At 59.2% G+C, this 27,354-nt stretch overlaps 2 protein-coding genes across 12 annotated transcripts; both read right to left on the minus strand.

Moving 5' to 3' along the window:
• Positions 1–76: 76 nt before the first annotated feature.
• On the minus strand, positions 77–14,631 carry LOC139669728 (laminin subunit beta-2-like). 7 transcript variants are annotated; one of them, XM_071550396.1, is made up of 37 exons: positions 14,535–14,631; positions 14,014–14,114; positions 13,114–13,630; positions 12,290–12,364; positions 11,626–11,801; positions 11,398–11,521; positions 11,220–11,293; positions 10,930–11,118; positions 10,789–10,852; positions 10,509–10,714; positions 10,307–10,427; positions 9,887–10,075; positions 9,578–9,757; positions 9,030–9,142; positions 8,834–8,913; positions 8,414–8,570; positions 8,066–8,218; positions 7,807–7,965; positions 7,595–7,716; positions 7,232–7,352; positions 6,543–6,729; positions 6,214–6,357; positions 5,540–5,771; positions 5,022–5,185; positions 4,709–4,933; positions 4,117–4,331; positions 3,935–4,031; positions 3,135–3,513; positions 2,870–3,054; positions 2,566–2,795; positions 2,277–2,480; positions 1,734–1,878; positions 1,441–1,648; positions 1,211–1,352; positions 740–916; positions 493–649; positions 77–339 (listed from the first exon to the last, which is right to left on the minus strand). In XM_071550396.1, exons 4-37 carry the CDS (start codon positions 12,318–12,320, stop codon positions 206–208), a joined length of 5,484 nt encoding a protein of 1,827 aa, XP_071406497.1. In that variant the 5' UTR covers positions 12,321–12,364; positions 13,114–13,630; positions 14,014–14,114; positions 14,535–14,631; the 3' UTR covers positions 77–205. The 7 variants fall into 7 exon arrangements, with proteins under 7 accessions (XP_071406497.1, XP_071406500.1, XP_071406499.1 ...); XM_071550399.1 differs by lacking the exon at positions 14,535–14,631 and having other exon boundaries at positions 13,114–13,279; positions 14,014–14,301; XM_071550398.1 differs by lacking the exon at positions 14,535–14,631 and having other exon boundaries at positions 13,114–13,595; positions 14,014–14,301.
• A 2,603-nt stretch (positions 14,632–17,234) lies between these two features.
• On the minus strand, positions 17,235–27,237 carry CCDC71 (coiled-coil domain containing 71). 5 transcript variants are annotated; one of them, XM_071550404.1, is made up of 2 exons: positions 27,147–27,237; positions 17,235–25,452 (listed from the first exon to the last, which is right to left on the minus strand). In XM_071550404.1, exon 2 carries the CDS (start codon positions 24,690–24,692, stop codon positions 23,505–23,507), a length of 1,188 nt encoding a protein of 395 aa, XP_071406505.1. In that variant the 5' UTR covers positions 24,693–25,452; positions 27,147–27,237; the 3' UTR covers positions 17,235–23,504. The 5 variants fall into 5 exon arrangements, with proteins under 5 accessions (XP_071406505.1, XP_071406508.1, XP_071406506.1 ...); XM_071550407.1 differs by having other exon boundaries at positions 17,235–24,753; positions 27,147–27,222; XM_071550405.1 differs by lacking the exon at positions 27,147–27,237 and adding an exon at positions 26,367–27,132.
• Positions 27,238–27,354: the final 117 nt, after the last annotated feature.

A 27,354-nucleotide genomic window follows, 5' to 3' on the forward strand; every position in this document is an offset into this window, starting at 1 on the left:
CAGGAGGCTGGAGCAGGGGGAGGCAGTAGCAGGGGGAGGCAGAAGGCACCAGACAGACGTACACACAGTTCAGGGCTTTATTTGCAGGGGCGCCCGCGGTGTAGGCGCCTCCGGAGTGGACGGGACCCCCGGGCTCGAGGACCGGGTGGCAGCTGCGGGGCAGGACCGGCCCCCGGCCCCCAGCCCCCAGCCCCACCGGTGGTCCCTAGCAGGTGGCATAAGCGTTGGCCCTCTCCTGGATCTCCTGCAGCAGCCCTGAGACCTGCTGCTCCAATGCCTGGAGTCGTGTCACCTTTGCTGCCATTGCCCGCTCATTGGCCCCAAAGCGCTGCTCCAGGTCTGCGGGGTAGGGGACACGGTCATGGTGCAGCCCTCCACCATGTTACCAGCCCGCATCACCCTTGGGGCACCCAGTGGGATGGGCCCAGGGGGACACAGGGAGATGTATGGGGAGATGGTAGGGAATGCCCTCCAGCATGTACCCCCCCTCACCTTCCAGCTTCCTCTTGCTGTTGCTGGCCTTGTCCAGGAGGTCTCGGGCCTCTGCTGTCAACTGTGTAACACGCTGCAAGGCCCCGTCAGACACCCCGTCTAACACTCCCACTCGGTTCTTCAGCAACATATAGCGCTGCGTCACGTGCGCCAGGTCCTGGTGGCACAAGGGCATGGTGAGGCTGAGCCCCTCCAGCACTCCATACCTGCTTGGTGCCATGCAGCAGCCAGGAGGGCCAGAGGTCACCTGGCTAAGCATCCCCGAGGTGGTGGTGGCATGCTGTGCCCTGTCCTTGGCTTGTTGGGCCATGTGGTGAGCATCCTGGCCATGCTCCTGCAGGGCAGTGATACGCTGCGCCAGCTCCCTCAGCCTCCGCTGTGCCCGCGACTCCTTCCTGTCCAGCGACTGCAACTTGCGCTCCGCCTGGGCAGGCATGGACACTGTCTGTGGCAGGCACGGCAACTGCCGCACCCACGGGGCCAGGCCCACCGCCCTGGCAGAAGCACAGCATCTGCCCCACGCTATCCACATGCCCCTGGTAGCTACCTACCCATGGTGTGCCTAAGGCATCAGTCTTGCTCTCCGCAGTACTGATCTCATTCCTCCCAGTGCCCCCACAGCACTAGCCCTGTTGCCCTGGGCACGCCCAAACCACCGTCCCTGCTTCCAGCCATGCTGACGGAATTTGCTCTACTCCCCCAGCCCAGTGCTCCTCACCTCCTTGGCTTTGTTCTCAGCCGCCCGGATGGTGACCCTGACGCTCCACAGGGCACTCCCTGCTGCCGTCAGCTGTGCCTGTGCCACCTCCAGCGCCTGCTGTGTCCCTGCCAGCTCGTCCCTCACACCTTCCGCTCGCTCCCTGTGGCAGCATGAGCAGCTCCAGCCTCTGCCAGTGGTGGGGAACTGACCCCATATCCTGCCCACATTGGCTTATCCCCACCACTCGCCTGGCCTCCTGTCCTTGTGCCAGCAGCCCCCGTGCCATGGCCAGCCCCTCCACTGTGCCATTGAGCACCACGTCCACACCCTCCAGCTGACTGATGCTCTCCCGCATCTCCCACAGCAGCTCCTGGATCTGACTGGGGCTGCTGGGCAGGGAGATGTTCAGCACCTGTCGGGCCACCAGCTCGATGCTGCCTGGGTCGGCTCCCTCCTCTGCAGGGACAGGGGAGTAGGGTGGGCTCAGGGTGGTCACATTGAGCTCTGTCATGCCCGTGTGCCCACCTGGCACTGGCACTACCTGCCAGGAAGGCCTTGATTCGGCGAATGAAGTCCCGCAGCTGAGCTGTCGCCTTCTCCGCGCGGCTGCGGGCAGCCTGTGAGCGCCCCAGAGCCTCCTCTGCCCAGCTCCGTGCCCCCCGTGCCAGCTCCTGCACCTCCTGCATCTGAGGAGCACCAGGCTGAGTGGGGGCACAGGGCTGCCCCGAGGAGGGGGCATGGGGGTGAGCAAAGGGCATGCGTGGGGACAAGATGGGGTCCTGCAAGGGGGAATGGAAGGGGGGTGCAAGGGGACATACAGAGAGAGCAGCAGTGGCCCAAATGGGCAAACAGGTGGCACAAGGGGCATCTGTGAAGGTACATAAGAGGGACATATGGGGCTGATATCCTTAGTAACATGGTAAAGAGCACAAGCGGGACATAGAGGGGGACAGTCAAAGGGGCATGGAAAGAGCACAAACAGGACATGGAAGGGTGAATCAAAGTGGTATGGAAAGCACACAAGCAGGCCAAGCAAAGGGGACACAAGGGGACCCAGAAAGTGCCATGTAGCCACCACCCCTACCTTCTGCGCCACAATGCCCAGCTGCCCCAATGCCACCTCCAACTGCTGCGAGGCATTACGGGCGTTGCTCAGGGCTCGAGCTGAGATGGGCAATGCCCCTGCACACCCTGTGCCACCACAACGCCGTGTGCCTGCACTGTCCCGGCACAAGGCTCCTCCACAAAGTGCGTGCTTGCAGCTCTGGTCTCCGGGTGCCCCACAAATCTGTGATGATGCCAGTGGTGGAGATGGCAGCTCAACACCGTGTGGGGAGAGACCCCCATTCCACCTCTGACAGTCCTGCTCTTACCTTCTCGTTGATCCTGGCAATGCTGAGTCCCATCACCCGTTTCTGTGCCTCCCGCAAGGATTTCCGTGCCGCGGCTGTCCCACGGCGGAAAGCATTGCCCCGCTGCCGCAGCGTCCGCTCAGCCACCCGCCGTGTCGCCTGTGCCCCGCTCAGCTCACCGGCTGTGCCATTGGCCACCACCTCCGCCTGCCGCGAGGCCTCCGCCGATGCCAGGATGCTGCGGTAAGACTCTGCAGGTGCTGGTGTCAGAGTTTGGCCAGGGTGGTTGCCACCAAACGCCCCAATTCTCGCCACATCCTCTTACCACTGAATCCAGCTGCTGCTACGGTACCGAGGAGAATTTGAAGGTGGGAGGTGGTTCGGTTGAGACCCTCCAGCTCGTGGCTCAGCCCAGCTAGCCGGTCATGGTGCCGCACATCTGCCTGTGCCAGCTGGTCTAGATGTTGCTCCAGCTCTTGGAGGTGCTTCCAGAAGTTGTCCAGCTCCATTCTTTGGGTAGGGATGAGGTCTTAAACTTTTTTGGGGGACAAAGGAGAGTCCCCCCACCCCAGCCCAACATGCACACTTGCCTGGTGCCATCCAGCTGCCCAGGCAGTCCATTGAGGAGGGGGCTACTGGGGCTGTTCCCTTTGCCCAGCAGTTGTTCCACATGCCCTAGGGCCTCTTCCAGCTCCCGCAGGCGACGGGGACTGAGTGGGAGTGCAGTTCCCCCCTCCCTCAGTGCCTGCACCTGCACCCCAAGGCTCCGCAGCCTGTCCTGCAGGCTGCCCACATCTGGGTCCCAGCGCCCAAAGCAGGGGTGGCAGGGGGAGCAGTGGGGGAAGGGGTCCTGGTAGCCTCGCTGGCAGTGGTCACAGCGCAGCCCCCCAAATCCCAGCCGGCACTGGCACTGCCCGCTGTCCTGCTCGCACTGTGGGCTTTCGGCACCCAGTGGCTCACACTCGCAGGCTGCAGAGATAGTCAGCCATGTGTCCTGGCCTCCCCAGGGACCTCCATGCCCCCAGAGTGCCATCATGTTCCCAGCATCCCACAATATCCCCATGTGCCTCCAGGGTCCCACCTATGCCCAATGTCTCCTATGCCCCCACAGTCCCACCATGTACCCTGAGTCCTCCATGTTCCCCAGAGACCCACCATGTCCCCAGGGTCCCACCATATCCCCAAGGTCCTCTTTGCCCGCAGGGTTCTACTATGTCCCCAAGATCTCCTGAGTCCCTTGTGTCCCCAGTCTCCCACTCTCCTCAGTGTCTCATGTTCAATCTCCATCCATGTCCCTATCTCCATAGAGACTCCCCATGCACCCACAGTCCTCCCATACCTCATGTCCCCAGAACCCTCCATAGCCCCAGACCCTGGAGTGTGCCCCCACCTCGGCATTCCTGCTCAGGGTCTCCCCAGTGGTGCTCCTGGCACTGGGAGCAGACGCGGCCCCGGAAGCCGGGCCGGCACTGGCACTGCCCTGTCACCTGCAGTGACAATGCTGTGCTCACTGGGTGCCTCGCCAGGCCCCAGGAGGGCAGTGGAGCCATGCCAGAGTGCTAGGGGACTCACCGTGTCACAGGCAGGGTGCAAGGCGTGTATGGGGTGGCAGTCACAGGGCTCGCAGCCCCCTGGTCCCCCCAGGCTCCAGAAGTGAGGTGCACAGCGATCGCAGGTCTTGCCCAAAACGTTGGGCCGGCAGGCACAGGCTCCCGTGCCACGGTCACACACACAGGTGCCATTGGTGCAGTGAGAGGCCAGTGTGCCCCTTGGGTCACAGCCACAGCCTGCACGAGGGTGGGCAGCCACATGGGGGTCAGCCCATATCCCCTGCCAAGGTAGCACCCTTCTGGCCCCAGTGCCCCAAGCCCACAGACAGGCTCAACACTCCTGATCCCAACATCCCACAAACTCTGATCCATGTTCACTGCCCCACCCCAATCCCAGCACAGCCCCAAACCTCACCAGGCCCTGACCTCCCAGCTCCAAATTCCCCAACTTCCCAAAATTCTGCCCAATCCAACCCCCCTGCACAACCCCAATCATCCCACAGCCAACCACAGCCCCAAGCTTCATTTCCACCCCAAGCCCATGCACCAGCCCAATTCCCCTATCACAAACCCCCATGCAGACCCAGACCCACAGAGCCCCCTGCACCACTCACGCCGGCAGCTGCGCTGCAGGGCATTGCCGTAGTAGCCGGGCTGGCACTGGGCACAGTGAGGCCCAGCAGTGTGGTACAGGCAGCGCAGGCATTGCCCCGTGCGAGGGTCACAGCCCCCTGGGTCGCTGGTGTCAATGTTGTTGTTGCACTGGCAGGGCCGGCACACCCCTCCCTCCATCTCTGGAGCCCCAAAGTAGCCAGGGGAGCAGCGATCACAGCGGGGCCCTGCAGAGAGCAGGGGCAGTCAGTGCTGGGTCCTGCAGCCCCGGTGCTGGGGGTGTCCCTGCTGCACAGTGCCCGCTCTGCCCCTCACCTGCATATCCAGGTGCGCAGAGGCAGACGATGTGGTGGGTCTCCTCGTCAGCATGGCAGGAGCTCCCGTGGTAGTGCCGCGTGCCGGGGTAGCCAGGGCAGGGGCAGGGCCGGCACTGCTGGCCCGAGCCCAGCACAGGGTTCCCATAGTAACCATCCTGGCACCTGCAAGAATGAGGGATGTGTGCCTCGTGGATTCATCCTGGTCATCATATATGATCCCACCACCCCACCCTCCCCATCTCATTCCATTTTATCTCATACCATTATATCTCATCCTATCCCATCCCATTTCATCTCAATCTCATCCATCCCATCCCAACAAATTATATCTATCCCATCCCATGCCATGCTATCCTATTCTATCATACCTTACCCTACCCCACCACATCCCACCATTCCAACATATTCCATACCATCATATCTCATTCTATCCTATCCCATTGTATCTATCCCATTCCCCATACCACACCATGCCATGCCATGCCATGCCATCCCCTCTCCTTGGACCTGGCTCACCTCTCGCAGTGCCGTCCGTCCGTGTGGTCACGGCAGTGCAGGCAGGTACCCGTCCGGGGGTCGCATTCCTCAGCATGCCCATTACACTGGCAGGGCCGGCAGGCAGGGAAGCCCCAATGGCCAGGCTGGCACTGATCACACTGCCGGCCCACAGCTCCAGGCTGGCACTGGCACTGCCCACTCACCACGTCGCAGAGCTGGGACATTGAGCCCTCTGGGGAGCAGGCACAGGCTGCGGGGCAGCACAGTTCAGGTCAGGCACAGGGATGCAGGAACAGGGATGGACAGACAGACAGACAGGGGACCAGCACCCACCCACGGGCTGTGACACAGAAGAGCTTATGTGGACACACAGGTCCACAAGAACATGGATGGACAGACAGAAAAGTGAGTGCAAGGCAGGACAGTAACCACAGTTGGCTCAGGTGGATGGATGGATGGATGGATGGATGGATGGATGGATGGATGGACGGACGGACGGACGGACAGACAGAGCAGGAACTGGGACAGGTTGCAGGACAGCAGAGCTGAGATGACCAGACCCACCACAGATGGACACATGCACGGACAGATGGACAGACAAGTGAACAGGGCAGCCAACAGACTGCTGATGGCTGTACAGACACAGACAGGAGGAACAGGGATCCCTGGCAGATGCAGATCCCACTACTTACGGCTGCATCCCAAGGGCCCGAAGCCGTAGCTGCCTGGGGCGCAGCGGTCGCAGCGTCGGCCGATGACGTGGGTCTTGCACTTGCACTGCCCGCCCTGGACCTGGCACTCGCTGCTGCGGGACCCCTGTGGGTCGCACTGGCAGGCTGCGGTAACAGGGCCAGCATGGGGCCAGGGCTGCCCTGTCTGCAGCTGCCCACACCATCCCATGCCTTGTCACTGCTCTCCTGCCCACTGTGCCATGGACATGGCCACATCACAACCCACTGCCCCAGGCAGAGCTACACCCTTGCCCACTCCTCTGTCCTGTTCCCACAGGGTCCCCACTCACGCAGTGCCCCGCCGTGCATCAGCGCTGAGACACTGCAAACCAGGCGGGCACAGGCCTGGGCCAGGGGGTGTGGGGGGGGCATGTGAAACACCTCCAGGCACCGGTACCGCTCCAGCTCCTCCTGGCGCACTGCTGCCTCTGCCCCATGGAAACCCGGCAACTCCAACACCCGTGGCAGAAGCACCAGCTGTGGGAAGGGGAGAGGAGAGGGGGCTGGGGGGCACAGACAGCCCCCACTGCAGGACCTGGCCCCTGCCACCAAGTTGAATCCATCTGCCCCAGGACACACCTGATCCTGCTGGAGGCTCAACCATCCAGCTCCATCAACAGGCCCAGTTCCATTGACATCACCAGACCCACTGATATTCCCATACAAATTGCTATGCCCAAAGGTTTCCTTATCCCTTTCCACACTGATATTTCTATGCCAAACCCAACTCTGGTAAAGTCTCTAGTCTCACTGATATCCTCTTCCCCATCAACGTCCCTATCCCATCCCATCCCCATCCCTATTCCCATGCTCATCTCATTCTCATCTCCACATCCCATCCTATCTTACCCCCTTCCATCCTCATCCCCACCCCACATACATCCCTAGAGGGGGGACACTGCCCACCCCAGCCTGTGGCCCCCCATCCCTGCCCATCACCTCACCCCTGCCAAGCCCCAGACAGTAGGACCCCCCTCACCGAGTCAATGAGGATGAAGGCACTGGGGTGGCGCTGGGTGACACCAGCTCGCTGAAGCCGCATGGTCACCTCGTAAGGGGTGCTTGGCTCAAAGCAGAAGGGCCGGGACAGCAGCACATACCTGTACAGTCAGGTGTAAGGGCATGGGCACAGCAGGGCCATGGGGACAGCCAGGGGACAGGACAGGACCTAACCATCTTCCTTGTCCCTGTTTCCATCCCTCACCTGTGTGGTAGGACTGTCCCTGTTTCCATCCCATCCCCAGTCCTCAGCTCTGGGAGTGTGGTAGGGCTGTCTCCTTGACCCTGTCCTGCCCTGATTCTTGTCCCCTCCCCCAGCCCACTCCATCCCATCCCATCCCACCTCTTGCTGTGGGGCAGGTTCTCACGGTACATCTGCTCGGAGGGCAACAGGTTCCCGCAGCGAGGGCTGGTGGGCAGCACTCGAGAGCTGACACTGACCACGACCTCCCAATCCTCAGCTGACTGCAGCAACAGCAAGGCAGCATCAGGGCTGTGCTGCGCCATGCTGTGCCGTGCCATACACACCATGGTCGCAGCTGTGGCCGTGCTCACCTCAGGCTCGTAGCGGAGCAGCAGCTCGTAGTCCATGGGGTAGGGCACATTGTCCATGCGGAAGGTCAGACCAGCTCCGTCCCGCACCCGGGCGAACCCCGAGCCTGTCCATGTCACCATGTGCCTGGCATTGTCCCGCACCACCTCCTCCACGTCCGGCTGGGCAGGGCACCAGCACAGCTTGGCCCTGTCTCTGCCTCCAGGCTGCCCCTGCCCTGCAGTGGCCCTCTGTGCCCTATCCCACCGCCCCAGAGCTCACCTTGGGGGGCTGCTGGCGGATGCGACGCAAGGGGATGTGGGGCTGGGGGGCACGAGGGGGGCTGCGCTGGTGCCGTGGGCGTCCCTTCCGTCCCCCTGGCTCCCCAGTGTTGTACTGCAGGCAGTCCTGGGGCACCTCTGCCCGGATGGCACCCTGCAGGGACGGGGTCAGGGAATGGTGGCCATGCAGAGGGACAGCCGTGCACAGGGATAGCCATGCACAGGGCATGGTGACAGCCACACGCAGGGCAGGGTGACAGCCATGCATGGAGCACGGTGGCAGCCATGCATTGAGCATGGTGCATAGTGACAGCCATGCACAAGCACAGGGACCCCCAAGGAGACTCACCGGGAGCTGGGGGTGGTCATGGCCATGGCCGGTGGCCTGTTCAGCCTCGTAGGTGTAGTAGTCAAGTGGGGCACAGAAGAAGCCAGGTTGTACCTGGTCACACTGCCTCCCCATGATGTGGGGACGGCAGGGACAAGCCCCATCCTCCATGGAGCACCTGGGGGTGACCGTCCTGTCCCTTCATCTGTCATCCTGTCTGGCTCTGTCCTCATCCATCACTACTTCCATCTCTGTTCCCAACCCTCCATCTCTGGGAATAGAGATCCCTCTCTCCATCCCCCCATACCAGCCTCCTCTACCTCCCCAGCCCTGTCCCCATCCCTCCACCAAAGACCCCATCCCTCCCTCCTGCCATGCATGACCCCCACCCCTGTCCCTGCCCCCAACCCATGCCTCTCCAGGTGCTGTGCTGGGCCCCACCGGTTGCTGTAGGCTCCCCCGAAGTCACAGGCACAGGGCCGGCAGCCCCCCAGGTCATAGCTCAGACCCCAGAACTCAGGCTGCAGTGAGGAAAGGACATGTAAGGAGGTGTGGGGCCAACCCAACCCTGGGGGCTGCCATGGGGCTGTGGAGAGTCAGGGCCACAGTGCATGGTGAGGCAGATTGGCACACTCACCACGCACTGGCTGCAGGAGCGCCCGGCCACGAAGCGTTTGCAGTAGCAGTCCCCACTGATGGGGTCACATGGGGAGCTGCCCATCACTGTGCCTCGCGGGTCGCACCTGCACGCTGCCCCCGGCACATGCATGTGCATATGGGAGGGGCTGCCACGTGGGACCACAGCCCACAGGCTTCATGGCACTCCTTCCCCATTCCATGTCCTTTTATCCCTTACCCCTCCATCCCCATCTGTCACCCTCCCATTCCCATCCCTCCATCACACATTCCTCCATCACATTCCTTCCACTCAATATCCCTCTATCTCCTTCCTTCCATCCTCATCCCTCTATCCCACCTCCCTCAATCTCTATCACTCTATCCTAGATCCTTCTATCCTCATTCATCACCATCCCTCCATCTCCCTCCCTCCAACCCATCCCTGTTTCTCCATCACCATCACTTCATCCCCACCCCTCATCCCTTTATCCACACCCCTCCATGATCCCTCCGTCCCCATCCCTCCATCCCACATCGTCCCACACCCATCCCTGGGTCCCAGCTCACGCTGGCAGCCCTGTGGGTCGCCGTGACTGAGGCCATAGGCGCCATGCTGGCAGCGGTCACAGCGGGGACCGGCCACATTCTCCTTGCAGCGACACTGCCCTGCAATCATGCCCAGTGCCACATCCGTGTGCCCGTCACAGGCGCCTCCATCCAGAGAGCCTGCCGGGTCGCAGTCACACGCTATTGAGAGGGAGAGAGACCATGGAGAGCTGAGGCTGTTGGCACCAGGAGCCATGGGGCTGGGGCTGGTGGCACTGAGAGCCATGGGGCCAGGATAAGCAGTGGGGCTGGGGGTCCCAGGGCACTCACGGGCACAGGCAGTGGGGGCACGGATGTCAGAGCGAGGGTGTCGGTAGTAGAAGGGCTTGCAGAGGTGGCAGTGGCGGCCCATGGTGTTGTGCTGGCAGTCATCACACACGGCCCCACTGGTGTTCCCCGTGGCCAGGAACACAGCCATATCGAAGTGGCACCGCTGTGAGTGCTCATTGCAGTCACAGCCTGCAGGGACAGCACCACGGCACAGCATGCAGCACCCTGGTCCCCACTCAGCGGGCAGTACCCCAAGTGCCAACCCTCCCCAGACTGGACTCCCCTTACCCTGACATGCAGCACCACAACCTCAATTCTCCCCAAACTACAGGCTGTAGCACCCCAAGCCCCCTGGCACAGTCTGCCAGCCACAGCACCGGCATCACCGTGGAGGGAGCTGGGGCCAGCAAGGGCACTCACGGCGACAGGCGTTGGTGCTGGAGCCCTCAGCCGGGCGCCAGGGCAGGTCATGGTAGAAGTCCTCACAGCGCTCACAGTTCAGCCCCTGTGTGTGGTGCTCACAGACACAGCGCCCATGGATCTGGGGGGGGAGCACCTGGCTCAGTGTGGCTGCTGGGTCCCCTGGGACACCATGCCATGCCGGTGAGTGTGTGCGCCTCACCATTCCAGGGACGGAGACTGTCGGAGCACCAGGTGCCGGGGCGCAGTGGGCAGCATGGCCATGGCAGAAGCAGCTCCCACGCAGCACCAGCTCATCCACAGCATAGTAGTACTTGTGCAGTACCTCCCGCCGTGAATCCAACAGGTTGTCCCCCAGCGTGTGTAGCTTGGTGAGGTTCACCCGCAGGTTGGTGACACGCAGCAGGTCTGGGGGGATGTCCCTGTCAGCACCTGCCCTGGCACCAGCCAGCCCCATGTCCCCAACACCCCTGGCCACACACCCTGGATGTCCGGGCTGTAGGGATCTGCCACAGGAATGGAGGGGTCCAGCACCTTGAAGATGACCTGTGAGGAGGAAGGGATGGGTGATCCCATACCACCCAGAACCCTGGGCTCCTCTGCAGCACCCTGTCCCCACTCACCTCCCCTTGGCTGGAGGGCTCAATCTCAGAGTAGCGCTGGTCACACAGCACCTCATCCACGAGCCCTGAGGGCTGGCTGGGGATGCCAGGGAAGAGCTTGGAGCAGTTGTAGGCAAAGTAGCGATAGACCTTCCAGGTGTGCCCAAAATCAGCTGAGCGTTCCACCAGCATGGCCGCGGGGCGGAAGGTCTGCAGAACACCCAGGTGGGATGAAGGCCAGCCCCACAGCCCCCAAGGGTCCACCCTGTCTCATCCCACCCTATCCCAGTTACCCATGTGCCCAGACACACCTTAAACTTCATGATGAGGTGAGTGAAGTGGAACTCGCCCTCCAGGTCCAGGCGGATGCTGACATGCTCAACGCCTGAGCAGAGAGAGAGGTGAGAGTTGCAGCTGGGGAAGATCCCATGGCCACGCAGTCCCAAGGCGCACAAACATGGGGCTACGCCACTACTGCCCCAGCCTCACCATTCTCTGACTGCCACCAGGTGCGCTGGTCATGGGGGCCACTCAGGTAGATGACATTCTCAATGCGGTGGCTCTCAGGCAGGGACGGGTCCCGTGAGTCACAGGTAAAGCATTTCTCTGAGTCCTGTGGCACAGAGCACCATAGTCAGGGATGTGTGACTGGAGGCTGCACGGCTGCCCAGCTCTGTAGGCTTGTGCCAGAGCCTTGCTGGGGCCAGGTGGGCTCACCTGAAGGTGGCTGACAATGCAGTACTCCTGGGGCCCATCTAGTCCACAGGTGGAAGTGGCACTCAGGCGGGCAGCTCGCCCCACCAACAGGTTCCCAGTGGCTGGGTAGCAGCTGCCACGGGTGCAGCCATGGCTCAGGTCAGGTTCCTGCCAGCCCCCTGCTGCCAGTCCCCCCACTGCAGGGAGCATGAGAGTATGAGCTGGGGGCTGCACCAGGTCCCGTGGGTACCCCTAATTTTCCCATGCACTGACCCCACCCCCAGCCGTCCCATCCCGTCCCATCCTTGCATCCCGACCCACTGATGCAGCATGAAGCTCCATGATCCGGAAAGGTGCTGGCAGCTGTGCTGGGACCTCGTGACCAGGGCAGAGAGCAGGGTGACTGGGGGCTGGGCTGCCCGTGCTCCTGGGGGCCTGGGCAGCCCCAGGGCACCAAGCGGTGCCGGGGGGAGTCAGGAGCTGGGTCAGGCGCTTGCTAATCCCAGCAGGGCTTAGTGCAGCCTGGATTCCCTGCTGGGTTTTGTGGCAGTCAGGCCCTGGCAGCTGATGGTCAGGGAGCGTTGCCATTGCTGCCGCCACTGCTGCCCAGCACCCTCCACAGGGGCTGGGGACCCTGAACCACAGCACTGCAGGTACACAGGGTGCCACTGAGGCCAGTGCTTACCCAGGAGGAGTGCAAGCACCAGGATGTCCATGGGCACCGACGGGATCTGCCTGGGGGCACAGGGAGATGGCACTGCTGCAGGGCACAGGGTATGACTTAGAGTGCAGGGCATCTGGTGCCTGGTCTCTCCTGGCTCTGTCACGACCATGCCATCCAGGGTCCACCCACCCCCCAACACAGGCATGATGGTGCTTCCTGGGAACAATACTGAGAATTGTGGTCAGGTGGGGCAGTTGGGTCCCAAGTCCTCTGGGGTGACATGCAGTGCCCATGCCTGTGGTCGTGCTCTAGTCCTGCATGGCCCTGGGGGGCTGTGGCATACAGACATGGGCACACAGCTGTGCCAGACAGCCCCAGACCTGGCACGAAGTGTGCCATGCCCCATCCTGCCCAGCTCAGGACGGATCCATCCTTTTGAGTGTCACTAGTGTCCCTAGGGGGGTACCAGCACCGGGCCAGGGCCAGCCTGGGAGTCGAGCCAGGAGTGCCGGAGCCAGCTGGGCGGGGGCGTCCCTTATGCTGGCTGGGATCTCGCTGTTAATTTTAAGTTAGAGATGCCTTTTGTGCTTCCTTCTCTCCCGGTACCTCCCGCTCCCAGCCTTGCAAGCGCTGGATGAAAGCCTGGCCCCAGGTCTGCCCAAACGCATCTCTCCTGTCCCTGCATGGAGCCAGCCCAGAGCAGTGGGGTCGGGGCTGAGGGGAGAGCTGCGACTCTGCCCCAACAACCCCCCGCCCCCGCTCAAAGCTATGCCAGGGTGGCGGGCAAGGTGGTGCAGAGCCATGTGCTGGCACGAGGGTCCCCGAGCCCCTCGAATCCCCGGTACCTGGTGTTCTACGGCGTCCGGCAGGACCGAGGCCGGGGGCGAGGGCGTGCGGGAACCGCTGCCCCGAGCTGGGCGCGCAGCAATGAGCCGAGGCAAGGACAGCGACGGGATGGCGGCTGGTGGCCCCCCTTTCCCGTGCACGATTCTTATTCAAATAGGCTGCCCGCTGAAAGGGACGGCGGTCTCCAGGCTACGGGAATGTCACTGCCGATTCCTTCTGCCTGGAGGCCCCCGCTGCCTGCCCGCCCGCGGAGGCCTGGCTGGACAGGCGTCGGCAGCCCGGGCAAGCCCCGGCCACCGGGCGGCACGGTGGGCCCGCGGCGAACAAAAGGGCGCCTCGTGGGATGGCGAGCCAGAGACAGTGCGTTCCCTGGGCTCCCGGCACTGTGTGGCAGGAACGCTCCCGCTGCCACTGGCAGCAAAGGCGTGCGGGGCAGCACGGCGGAATGGGCGCCTGATGCTCCAGGAACCGGCTGGCACCGCTGCGCAGGGGTCACCACACCATTCCTTACCCCACCTGGGAATGGCCCGTGGTGAAGGCACCAGCACAGTTAAGCCGCAGGGTGGAGGCGTGCCGGGCACCTGCCTCACCAGGAGCTCACCCGGGCACAGCCAGGATGCTGCTGGCTGGGAACTCCCTCCCAAGGGACCCAGCCCTCCCCACCGCCACGGCTCCCTGGGCAAAGTCCAACACACGTCAGCCGCGGGAAGTGCACAGCAGGAGTGGGGGCACCCAGCCCCCTCTGCCAAAGGACCCTGCCATTCCCTCCCTGTGTGCTGCCTCATGCCAGTTGCCAGCATCGAGGCTGTGCCGTGGGGCTGTGCCGTGTGCCAAGGGCTGTGCCCTGCACTGGGGCTGTGCTGTGCCCAGGGGGTCCCCTCCGGCATGCCGGGTCCTACCTGTGCCCGTGGGGCCTGGGGTTCTGGGCAGGTGGCCAGTGCCTCAGGTGGGCTCCAGAGTCGAGGGCCCACTGGGCTCGGGCTGGGCTCAGCTGCTGTTCCTGGAGGAGAGCAGCCAGTGCCTGTCTCCTCCTCCGGCAGCTGTGCCAGGCGAGGGGAGGGACCTGCCCACACCGAGCTTTAGCCAAGGTGAGGCAGAGGCCAGGTACACACTGGCAGTGGCCCATACGTGGCATAGCAGTGCCTGGTCCCTTGGCTGGCCAGGAGCTGGCATAGCATTCCCACACACGGCTGCTGTGCCCAGCTGTGCAGCACCTGGAACTGCTGAGACAGGCAGCATGCCTGGGACTCGCACTGCACTGCCTGGGCCTGTCTGTGCCTCTTCAGGGCACATCTCCAGCAGTGGTACGAGGAGCCCTGGGGCAGCATGGCAACAAACTGCACTCCCCCAGCACCCATGCTGGATGGATCCTGTTCCCTCCCAAGTGCTGGCACTGTGGGCACCACCATGCCCCACTTACCCTGTGCTGGTCAGTGCTGCCTGTGATCCTATGGACTGACTGGGCTGCGTGCTGCGCCAGCAGCCCTAGAGCCCTGCAGGGAGCACGACTGTGTATCAGGGCCACGTTCCACAGAGAACTCGCTGTCATGCAGGGCTAGTGCCTTTTATTAGCCGAGGCTGAAGGAAGGAAGAGGAGCTGTGTGTCTCCACACCAAGGTCGTGATCTGGCCGCCTGCCGCCAGGCAAGGTCACCAGCAAACGAAGCAGCTCCAGGCCATAAGGGTGCCAAAAGCCACGCTCCCAGGGACACCCTGACACAGCCAGGCTGGTTCCACGCATCTCAGCGGAATTGGGGATACTGTGAGAAATGCCCTCCCAAGCTCCCCATGGCCATGCTTTCAGCAGGCACCGGGAAGCTTGTAAGAAGGGCCAGGCTGTGGCTTGCAAGGCTCCAGCAGTGCAGGCTGGTGGCCAGGCACCACCACCTCATCAGCTGGGAGAGCTGATGGAAGATGAGCTGATAAAGAGCCATTAGGACTGGTCGGCATGTCTGTGTTAAGGGATCTTGCCAAGCCAACCTTATCTGCTCTGAGGAGATCCGAAGAGGCCTGATAAAGGCGACTGTAAGGGGATCTCTAGCCTTGAAAAGCAAAGTAAAAGTGGAAGGGAGGGATCCTCAGTGGGATCTGAGACAAGACTCTCAGCCTGTATCCAGGCAACTCCAGGTTCTGCTGAACGCTGCTCTGACTTCCCATACCAAGTTGCAATCTGGCCCAGAGTGGGGGTGGCCCATGTCTGCCCAGGGAGGTGGCCTATCTGGGGGCAGCTCTGCTGGCTGGAGAACTGCCAGCAGCTCTGCCACAGCCCTCCGTTACCAGCATTTCAAGGCTGCCAAGCATCCCCATCTCCCTTGGGCACCCACAGCCTGGCTCCACCCGCACCTTTCCGCAGTGATCAGGGCACTCTTGTAGCAACTCAGAGGGCTCCCCCATCCTCAGCAGAGTCCCTGAGCTCCCGGGGCAGCCTCTCACGCCTGGCCAGCCCCACTTGGACCGACTTCAGTGCACGCAGCAGGCGGCCGGCACTTCCCTGAACATCCTTAGTGAGCAGAGAACTGCTTAACCACTTCCCTTCCAGAAGAATGAGCTCTGGCACCGGCGCTGCTGTCTGCCCAGGGTCACGGTCCCACCACCATTAGTGCCGGGTCAGCGCACCGACAGCCCTGCAGCACAAACCGGATCTCGACTGCGAGCTGGTGAACAATGGTGTTTCTGTTGAATTAGCTGGCCAGAGGGTCCCAGCTGCAGGGTGGGCAGATAAAGAGAGAAGACACAGGCTGGGCAGGCAGGCTGGGGCTGGCAGAGCACCTGCCAGTGCAGTGCCAACCTGGTGTATTTCTAGGAACTATCCAAGAATGTGGATTTATCCCAGTTTACACCAGTTCAGCACCAGTGGCACTCGTCCTGGACAAGTGTACCCTCTTCTGGATTAGGAGTTGGCTGGAGGGTTGGGCCCAGAGAGTGCTGGTGAATGGAGCTGCACCCAGCTGGCGGCCGGTCACCAGTGGTGTTCCCCAGGGGTCTGTGTTGGGTCCAGTCCTGTTTAACATCTTTATTGATGATTTAGATGAGGGGATTGAGTCCATCATCAGCAAATTTGCTGATGACACTAAGTTGGGAGGGAGTGTCGACCTGCTGGAAGGCAGGAGGGCTCTGCAGAGGGATCTGGATAGACTTGAGAGATGGGCTGATTCCAATGGGATGAAGTTCAATAAGGCCAAGTGCCGGGTCCTGCACTTTGGCCACCCCAACCCCCTGCAGCGCTCCAGGCTGGGCACAGAGTGGCTGGAGAGCAGCCAGGCAGAAAGGGACCTTGGAGTACTAATTGACAGGAAGCTCAACATGAGCCAACAGTGTGCCCAGGTGGCCAAGAAGGCCAATGGGATCCTGTCCTGTATCAAAAATAGCGTGGCCAGCAGGACCAGGGCAGTGATCCTTCCCCTGTACTCTGCGCTGGTGAGGACACACCCTGAGTACTGTTTTCAGTTCTGGGCCCCTCAGTTCAAAAAGGATATTGAGGTGCTGGAGCGAGTCCAGAGAAGAGCAACAAGGCTGTTGAAGGGACTGGAGCACAAGCCCTATGGGGAGAGGCTGAGGGAGCTGGGGTTGTTTAGCCTGGAGAAGAGGTGACCTCATCACTGTCTAGAACTACCTGAAGGGAAGTTATAGCCAGGTGGGGGGGCACAGGCTTAAGCTCTGCCAGGGGAAATTGAAGTTGGAGATCAGAAAAAAATTCTTTACAGAGAGAGTAATCAGGCATTGGAATGGGCTGCCCAGAGAGGTGGTGGATTCACCATCCCTGGAGATTTTTAAACGCAGACTGGACGTGGCGCTGAGTGCCATGATCTAGTAAATGGACTAGAGTTGGACCAAGGGTTGGACTCGATGATCTTAGAGGTCTTTTCCAACCCAATCGATTCTATGATTCTATTCTATCCAGAGTATTTCCCACCCCAAGCAAGGCAATCCTTAATGGAACTTCAGTAATGCCAAACCTCACTGGGGGAATCAGGGCGCAGAGCTGGGAGTGAGCTGCTGAGCAGCAGTGGCTGGAGACACACGGGAGACACCATTCCATGGGACTGACACAGGGCCAGGAGCAGGAGCCCAGGGAGGAGCAGTCTCTCAGGGCCCAAAGAAAAGCTGGACACACTGGGTGGTTCTGAGCACCATTTTACTGAAGGGCTGGATAACTGCTAGGACTTCATAACAAAAAGTTCATTTAAGAAAAAGACAGTCTGTTTTTTGTCCCATTCCCCCTGAAGAGCAGAATACTACTAATGCTGTCTTTTCACTAAGCAGTGCCATTCCAAAATATACAACAAAGAGTGTGGAACAGCCCAGTCTCATATTAACATTAAATATTATTAGAATTTGGGAAACATTCTACACAAATGAAACAGTAAAAAGTTCACTCAAGAACAAGATGGTCAGTTGTAAAATCATAATACAAAGTTTGTTACTCGCCCTCCTGTGGGCTGCAGTGGCTGGGATCCCCAGGGAATGCTGCTGGTCCCAGCTGGAGCGGGTTGGTCATGCTGTGGCATGGAGATGGCTCTCCTGGAGATGATGGTTGGCAGGGAGGAGCACAAGAGGCCGGGCAGTGCTGCACTGGGAACCAGGAGGAGGGACAGTGTCACACACTGCCCTCCCTGCCACAAACACCGATGCTCATTTTGTCCCAATCCAGGCCTGGGCAGTGCAGCAGAGCAGGGGCAGGAGGGGAGGTATTTCTGGGGGTAGATTTGCAGCACCTTCTTTAATAAAACAGCACCATGTGCCTGTGCCTGTGGGAATCACCAGACACTCACAGGGACTGCCTGCAGCCACAGGAACACAGAACGGAAAGGGCTAATTAAGACAAGGAGAGAGTCCCAGATGATAATAAGGCCTTTAAGGGACTCCCAGGGGAAGGTATTTCAGATGCCACCCCAGCAGGGCAAGATTGTGCAACCAGTGAAGGATGGAAACCAAAGCCTGGGAGGGATGCCTGCTGCAAAAGGACCCATCTCCCTCACCTGCAGCACCAGTGTAGTTGGTCAGGCAGGGCAGGGCAGTCTCTGTGGCCGGGCAGGGATGGAGGTGTGGAACGCCACAGCCCTGGCTCTTTCATTTGCACATCTCCTGCAGTAGACACAGAGCTGGCTGTCCAAGCACTGCCAGCTTCTTTAGCTTTCCCTAAGCTTCCTGCTTTTTCATCAGACTTCCTTGATGTTCCTACGCAAAGGCAGGGGTCTGGCCTCAGCACCATGGCTTTGGAGGCAGCAGCTGGCCAAGCTGCAGGTTCCAGCAGTGTCACGTCTATAGACAGGGGCACTTAGGGATGACCCAAAGATGAAGTTTGGCTCTCATGCCTTCTGGGACAAGATCTCTGTGAAGCACCTGGCACTTCCTAATGGCACCCAGCTCCAGGCAGGAACAGGCTTCAAGAGGGAAACCCAAGCATGGTGCTCTCTAGCAGAGTCCCAAACATGAAGGCCTGAGAACAATTTGCCCTGCTGCCCTCCCCACAAGTGTTGCCAGCCCACCCAGCTGGCAAAGCCAAGGGCTGCAGTACTGTCAGGAAGGTGACAGGTGTCCCAGAGCAGCTGGCAGTCCTCTCCTCAGGGCTATCTCAGATTCCAGAAGGCCATCCCCAGCTGACTGCAGGAGAAAACAGGACACTGCCATTTTGAAGACAGAAAAAGAAACTTTCACTTCCACACAAACCAACCAGCCTGGCTGAGCAGCTTCTGCTCCACAGCTTGGCACTGACCCTGCCAACCAAGGCTAAAACTCGATTCTTCCAACCTAAATCTGCCCTCCTGCCTGGGAAGCTGCCCAACTCACATCACACTGCCCAGCTGAAGCTGAGAGACAAACTTGCTCTCTGTCCCCACTGCCCCCTTGAGCTGTGGCCAAAGGCCCAGCTCCCAGACAGGGCAGGGAATTTGGATCCAAGTGGGGAAGAACAGCTGGAGTGGCTGCACCCCCCACATGCTGCCAAAGTCTGGCCACAAACACAGCACGAGTCACAACCAAAATGGGCACAAACTCTGTTCTCAAGCCCAAATCCCAAAGTCCCCCGGTCCCTCCTGCCACAGCTGGAGCTGGAGCGGAGAAGTGCTGCTGGTGTATGAAGACAGCCTGGAGGACAGGCAGCAGAACAAGGGCAGCTGTGGAGCAGGGCCATGCACTTGCATGCACAGCATCACCCATTCATGTTGTTCTGCTTCAGGTCTCCCTGCAAGCTCTTATCTGGCAACTGGCTGAACTCCAAAAAAGGAAGCACCAGGCAATGAGGGGTCCCAGCACACTGACCCCCAGCCCTGTTAGTGTGAGCTCGTCTGACAAGTGCCAGTGAGGGGAGTGCTCCCAGTGCTCCAGGGAGCACACCTCCTCCTCGCGCTGAAATTCCACTAGTGCACTGCCAAGCAGGAGTAACAAAATAATCCCTTCTTATTTTGTAGAAAAGTGCTTAAGAAATTCTGTACAAGGATTGCTACAGCAGCTGGTTCAGGAGAGGAGGGAAATAGTTTAGAAGCAGCAGCAGTACCACACTACAGGGCTTGCAGGGAAGAGGCAAAGAAGAAACTTCTCCAACTAAAAGCAGTGGCAGATGGTGAAATCTGATCACAGTGGACATAAGCTTCAAAACATTTCTACCAATTAACATTGTGATTTCAACTAGTATCTGATGGCAGCTTCCCCTTCAGCTGCCTGCTGGACAAGCTGCTCTCCCCACGGACCTCACTGACGGACATCTGAAGCATGCAGGAAGCTCAAGGACCTTGTCTGCTGGAAGGGAAGCATAAACTGCTTCTTGGCAGCTGAATAAAAGGACAAACAACTTCTAAAAAATCAGTTGGAAGAACAGCCCTTTGACCGCTGGCTGAATCGTTTCTAGAAGAGACAGTGGCACAAGTCCATGCATTAAAAGCATTCCTAAGAGAGTCTCCAAAGCTCTGGGCTGTCATTGTGCCCAGAACAACACAGGCCAGGTTAGGCACTTGGATTCAAAGTGACTAATACAGAGACAGGTCTGAACAAGGTGCATACTGCACACACTGCAGAGACCACAGCATTCCAGGCAGCGTATTTCCATAAGCCCTGCCAGTTACTGCAATGGAGATCGCTGGAAGGTAAATGTTACTCTGCTGTCACAAAGTAACGTGGGGCAGAAGGGATCTGTGGAGGGAGATCTCTGGTTAGATCAGGTCTTGGGCAGGCTCTGGTTTGATCAAACACTTCCATCTTTCCTAAACACAGACCCCTGCAGTATTGCAAGCCCAGGACAACAGGAGCATCCACATCTGGGCATGAGTGGGGCCAACCCCCCCCCCAGGGGTCAGCACCAGCTGATGGGCAGCAGTCACTGGCACTGGCACCAGGGGCTGCAAAGTGCTTCAGGGAGTAACAAGCTGCAAGCCTTTCAGCCGAGCTCCCAAAACACCTGGGAGGGGAAAGTGGAGACATCAGGAGGGCAGAGAATAGAGCTCCAGGGCTGCCCCATCGCTCAGGGCCCTGTGGTCTAGAGTTGTGCAGGAGGGCTGATGGAGACAGGACTGATGGTGGGCAGGTCCCAGAGCACAAAGCGATGGCATGTTCACTTCCCTGGCAGGAGTCTCAGTGACACAGAGGTGTTTCCAAAGCTCATCTCTCCCTGTGGAGCAGAAGACCTTTTGCTGGTGGCCTGGGAAGGACACAGGATGAGCCACTGTCACCAAGAATGTGCAGAACTTGGCTTAGTGCTGGGAAAGCCATGGCACCACTAAGGCTGGATGCTCTGCTGGACGTGTTAAGCAAAAGTACAAGCCAAGTCCCCAGCTCGCAAAGACCCAAGCTGTGAAAGACAAGAGGTGATGGAGAAGGGTGGGGAGGCAGTCAGTAGTGCAGCTGGGAGAAGACGTACAGCAAAGAGGAGGGATGTGGCCTGCTAAGTTGGCCTCAGGTGTTCAGCCTCCTGCTCAGGCTGAAGGAAAAGCAACCTCGATCCAAATTCAGCCTCATTGATGCATGTTGCTTTTCCCAGCGGAGGCCAAGCACTCAGTTGGGACGTCTGCACCACATGAGGAGGCTCCAGAGACAGCTCTCAATGCCCTTATAAGGGTCTGGGAACACGGTAAGCTGCTGAGCAGCCTGACAGAAAGCAATACTGCAGGCAGGAGTTCAGAGCCCTCTTCGGGAAAGAACCAAAAAGAGAAAGGCCAGTGCAGGACTTCAAGACCTGGCATTTGAAAGCGTGGGAATGAGAAAGGTCTGAAGGAGTGGGAACAAAAGGGACAAAGCAATTTTTGGCCAGCTGACAGTGATAGAGGGTCCCTGTTCATCCAGCATCAGGTCAAGAGAGGGTACTCTCTGCCAGGACATTTCAAATCGCAGAAGCAGAAGAAAGTATTTCCTTCTCCTCTGCAGCCAAGCAGCGGCATTCACAGGTCAGTCTCATACACTGCAAGTTATGATTTCTGACAGCAACTCAGAACCCAAGTGTGGGTTTCAGGGCCTGCCATCATCCCCTGATTCATAAAATCACAGAATGGTTTGGGTTGGAAGGAACCTTAAAGACCATCTTTCTCCAACTGCCCTGTCATGGGCAGAGGCAGCTTCCACTAGAGCAGGTTGCTCAATGAAGAACTTCCACCCTGCTCTACCTGGGTGAGAGGGGAGAACACAGATGCACCTTAGAACACAAAAATTCCCTGCCCTCTCCCTCCATCATGAACTTCCTGTCTTCTTTCCATGCCATGGTCTTCCTCTCTGAGCTAGGGATCAGACACTGACCCCTTTTACAAATGACTGAAATCCAACCAGGTGCTCGGAAGGGCTTAAACACAAGGAGCTGGGGCTTCCCTGGGGAGCTCATCCCTTCACCCAGTGCCAGCAGAGATTACTAGATCAGACAACCAGTATTTTGAGCTGGTGAGAGAATGAGTGGATTATGGGCTCACAGCTGCAGAGATCTGAGTGTACAGCGGTGTGCAGAGCCAGACCTGTGCCTGGCCCGACACCGCTTCCTCTCCCCAAGCCATCAGGTTGTTCTTCCTAGGTGACATCAGCACCTACTGCTCCAACGAGGTGTTTCTCCTGCAGCTTGCAGATCCCTTCCTGTGGAGCCCATGTTCCCATCCAACAGTGTGCCTCCTGGGGTTGGCAGAGCCTGCACTCCCACAGCTTTCACACCTGCCACACACCTTCTTGCAACATCCCAGATGGCACCGCAAAGCTGCTCCCATCACAACATGGTGCCCATCTCTTCTGCTTCACCCCCACAAACCAACAGAAAGCAACTCCCTATGTTGAAGTGCTGGTTTAAGTGCTATGTTTAAGTCCTCTCAACTCTTTTGCTTTTCTGCTTTAACTCAGGCTCAAATACCCCATAGAGCTCTGCGACGGGCAGGATGTAGTGAATACATTCAAACACAGCCTGTGTCTTTGTCATGGTTTAACCCTGGCCACAACCAACAGTCTTCTCTACTGGAACCTGCTCCTGAAACACCCAGCAACAGCACAGCAGTTACGTGATGGGCAGGACACTGCACAATTCCTGCTAACAGTTCCAGTCCTTCAGCTTTTAACAGTCACAGTCCATGTTCTACAGCTGTACCTGGGGCACAAGAGAGTGGAGCAATGCTGGGTGCTTAGGAGGAATTGCTCTTTGGAGGCAAACCCCTACCATGAGTTCAGAACTTCTGCTACCAACAAAAGGGAGGAGGCACCTAAAGACGTCAGGCAGACTTGCAGCCCCATGACACTCTCCCACTCGTACACAGAGGTAATACCGAAAACAGGATTAAAACTACCAGCTGGTAATTCTCCAAATTGCTTGGTGTTCTGGAGACAAACAAGTGGCTACAACGCTGCTGCCTCCGAGCTGCTCGAGGGAGCCCAGGACAGACTGTCACAACACTGAACCACACAGGAATTCTGGCACCTTTCAACAAACAACTGACTGAAGGGGCAGGGGGAACAAAAGCTATAGAAACCAATCCCAGAGGGATGGAGGAAGTGCATCTTCCCATGGTTCCTGGGCCATATGCACATATATGGATATATAGATATATAAAGTTATAAAATTTAATCAAAATAAAACCAGTAAATGTACAGCTCGAAAAAGAGCAATATCACAGTGCATCGATGTCATGAGAAAGTCCCATGTTCTCCCCTGCATGAGAGCACAGCCTGCCACATCCAGGGGAGCTCGGCAGGAAGTGAGCCCTCCTGCCTGCTCAGCTCACCAGAGTCACTGTCCCACGCCCCCCAACAGGGGTTTGGATTTCTGCAGCCAGTTCTGCACAGCAGTGGCGGACAGGCAGAACAGCACAGGAGCAGCTGCTCTGCCTGCAGGTTAGTCAATGTATCAGCATCAGAGACACAGAGTTGCTCCTGAACTTCTCCATGCTCAGAAGCCAGACTCCTATTTACTTACAAAAAAAGTGACAAAGTGAAGAAACTCAGGGGACACTGTGAGAGTGGGACAAGGGCTGAATTCGAATCACGGGGGACAGGTTGACCCTAAGAATCTTCTGTGCTCTCCTCCTCACTTCATCATCAGAGGAAGAGTTGCCCACCTTGATGGTCCGGAATTTCAGCAGGTTCAAAGTGCTCTGAGCCTGCTGAGTTTTCTTTCGGACAGGAATGGTATTTGCTTTTTTCCTCTGTGGTGCTTCTCTTGCCTCTGTGGCTCTTCTCTTCTTCTGCCCAACACTCCTCTGGTAAGTGTTGCTGTCCTTCCACTCTGTTCTTCCCACCAGAGCTTCCCTATCTTTGATAGTCAGGGTCTTGGGCTGGGGTACTATGGGGCAGCCCTGGGATGAGCTGCCTGTGATTCTCCCATTGAGAATTCCCGAGGCTTTGCAGGCATTGCTCTCCTGCAGCACTCCACCTTTTGGTCCCTTCAGGAGGTTTAAAGCACATGTGGCAGAATCCAGTGCTTTCTTTTCCGAACGTTTGTACCCGCTGCCTTCAGTTATTTTAGTGGTCTTGCCTGAAGGAAACTGCCTTGGTGGACTGGAAGTCTTGAGGAGTTTAAAGTCTGAGGGTGAGATCCCAAGACGCCCTCGGCTGTACTTGGACTCCAAACGGGACGCTGTTGTTTTCAGTGGCACCAGGGCCTCCAGCACCACCGACAGTCTCACAGCTGGATACACGTCGGGATAGGTGCCTGTAGGGAAGGCCATCGCTGCCGCCTTGGACGTGCCAGACCCTGTCTGCTTCAAGGAGCTCAACAGGAGATTCCTGGAATCCCCTTTGGAGACAGGCTGAGCAGAGACTTTCAAAGAGCTCACCGGAATGCTGGTGGGCGAAGAGGGCACCTTTGCCACGGCACTCCTGGGCAGGCTCTGTGCAGACCTGGCAGGGCGGGCGCAGCTGTGTGGGCTGCTCTCCTCGGCGTGACTCGGCGTGTCTGCCGTGCACGAGCTGTACCCGTACACATCCTTACTCCTCAGGATCGTGGGCTGGTAGCCCTCCTCCTTCAGGCCCTGGATGAAGGCCACCAGCTGGGTCTCTGTGTCTGAAAGGTCCTTGGACATCGGGTTGAACACTCGGAGGGCTTCCTCCAGCACCTTTTGTCCTGCAGAGGAAATTCTCGACCAGGAATGGACAGCTTTTTCTTCCTCATTGTTCACTGCAATATTCATGGTGTTAGGAAAGCAGGTGCTTCAAAAAGGTCCAGATTACTGGAAAAATAACCCTTGACACCTCAAAAGGAGAAAGAAGACAGTTAGCTTACAGCAACTGAAATCATCCCAAGTTTCCAAGCAGGGACCTGAAACCGTTAAGCCCAGGCGTGGCTAGTCACAAACATCGGGTCACATCCTGGGCACAACCCAAGGCAAAAGCATCACCAAGAAAATCTTGTCACTGATTTCCCTCTAACGTAAAACTAAAACATGTCTCACAGAAATATCCTCCCACCTAAATAAAGGATTTTAGGAAATCCCATCCAATCCATCCCAAGATGAAGGATTACAATGCTTAACTCAGCACAATCTGCAGCACGCTCCCAGTTTGAGTCTGACCCCCCCCAGCTTTGGGTAACCAGATCACAATTTCCCTGGGTAAAGCAGCCCCTCATGGAACCCTCTCCCTGCACACGCACCGAGAGCAGCACCATCGAGCCATCTCAACATTAAGAAGCCTGAGCACCTCAACTCCATCCCAGGGCCAACTTCAATTTCTCAGCTTCTTAATTGATGGTGCTCAAACATTGATTCTGAGTCCCTGCCAAAGCTGGGGCTTCCTCCTGGAGACCTGGCAGCAGGGCTGGAGGCTGTTCAGTTGTGCTTCATTGATGCTGAATGCCGTGGTAAGGCAGCACCACTCCTTGCTGTTCCCTTGTTTGAACAACGGTCCGCAACTTGCTGTCACAGCAAACTGGTGTTGATCCAAGGGCACTCACTGCCAAGTGGGGAGGAAGCAGGAAATTCAAGCAGGGCGGTATGAAGGAAACACACATCCCCTGGGCCAAGTGCACAATGGCCCGAGGGACAACACTGGGATCACGCTCAGGGCACTGCGCAGCTGCCTGCCCAGCACAAACACACCAATTATGGCTTTAAATAAAAAACAGGCACTGAAGGGCAGTCCGGGCAGGACCTGAAGGGCAGTCCAGGCAGGACTTTGGGATGCAGCCAGAAGAACTCTGATCCTGGTGGCCTCACAGCTCCGCAGCTGGATGCTGCGCTGATGAGTTATAAAATCTTTAGCTTCACTGATACCACTCAAAATAATGAGGATTCAGCTACAAACCCTTTCCAGGGAAATGCAGAAGGTGTCAGAAACACTCCTGGGAAAGGGCAGTGCACAGGGAGGAAAGTTGTGATGGATACGTCAGTGCCTGGGCAGACAGAGCAAGGAACTGCTCGTGTCCCGTGTTCCCCCAGCTCTCCGGGGGCAGAGCCCGTGCTGCCACCAGCTGCACAAGCAGGGAAGAGACAGGAGCCAAGAGCAGACGCAGAAGGGGAAGCACGGGTCAGTGGGGGAGTAAGAACCTCCACATGACATACTAATCTCAGTCAAGTGCTCTGCAGACGTCACGGTAGAAGAGGGATTTGGAGGAGGATAATGTAGTTGTTCTGTGGTGGGGGATCTCCCACAGAGGAGGGGAGGAAGGCAGAGAAGGGATCCCACAGAGCCCCAGCCAACGTCATCAGCCTCCAAAGTGACCAAGCCAAGCCAGCAAGGATGTCACATTAACCCTGGTCTGGCAGAGAGGGACAGACCAATGGAGAAGCACGAGTAACAACATGTGGCCAACAGGCAGCAAATGGATCATTTTCAGGCCGCAGCACACTCAGGAACAGCTGGGACACCTGAAGGGGTATTCTGGCTGTGACATCTCATGGGGACGGGACTTCCCAACATCCATCGCTGTGTCCGGTGTGGTGCAGTGCCGGCTGTGCTGGGGGGAAGCGGGACACGAGCAGGCACACCCCGGACGCTCCGATCCCTCACATGACACGCTGCCGGGGGGCCGCGGAAACACAGCGCTGCCGGCACGGTGCAAGCACAGCGCTGGCAGGACCGTCCCGCAGGGAGGGGCGAAGCCATCACGGGCTTAGAGGCCCGGCTGTCCGGGCACGAAGCTGGGAAAAGGGCTGTGCTTCTCCGGGGACACCGGAGGGGGACGCCGGATACCGGCAGGGCCGAGACGCGGGGCTGGGGCTGCCTATGGAACGGGAGGTCGGTGCGCAGTCCCGAGGAGGGCTCGGCAGGGCCGCCAGCCCCCCGTTCAGCCTCTCCTCCTGGCGCGCCCCTCGGTGAAGGCGATGCCTCTTCCCGAGCGCCCGTCCCTCGCTCCCTCTGCACCCTCCCCAAGGCTCGGCCCGCCGGCCGGAGTGACCCTGGGACGGGCAGCCCGCCCGAGCCAGCCCCTCCCTGCGGGGCTGCGGAGGTGATTGGTGCAGACAGCGGGTGCGGCCCCCGCGCTCGGCCCGCGCCGGCTCCCGGTACCGGGGGGGCGGGGGCCGGGGGCGGGGCCCTCAGCGCCGCGGCTCCGCCTCCAGCGCCCGGGGGAACGCGCCGGCGGGCGGCTCGGCAGCGCCCTCGCCCGGAAGCCGGCGCGGGGCCCGGGCCCGCCGGCCCCAACCTACCGGCCGCCGCCAGACCCGCGCCCGCCGCTGCGCCGCGCCCGCCGCTCCAACATGGCTGCCCGCGGGGCGCCGGAAGCGCCGCAGTCTTCCGCTTCCGGCCCCTTTCCGCGGGGCCGGGCCACGGCCGCGGAGCGCGCGCGGCCCCGCCCCGCGGTGTCCATGGCAACGGCGAGCGCGCGCGGCCGGCAGGGGGCGCGCCGGCGGAAGC

This window comes from Pithys albifrons, chromosome 3 (assembly GCF_047495875.1).
Source record: "Pithys albifrons albifrons isolate INPA30051 chromosome 3, PitAlb_v1, whole genome shotgun sequence".
Lineage (NCBI taxonomy): Eukaryota > Metazoa > Chordata > Aves > Passeriformes > Thamnophilidae > Pithys > Pithys albifrons.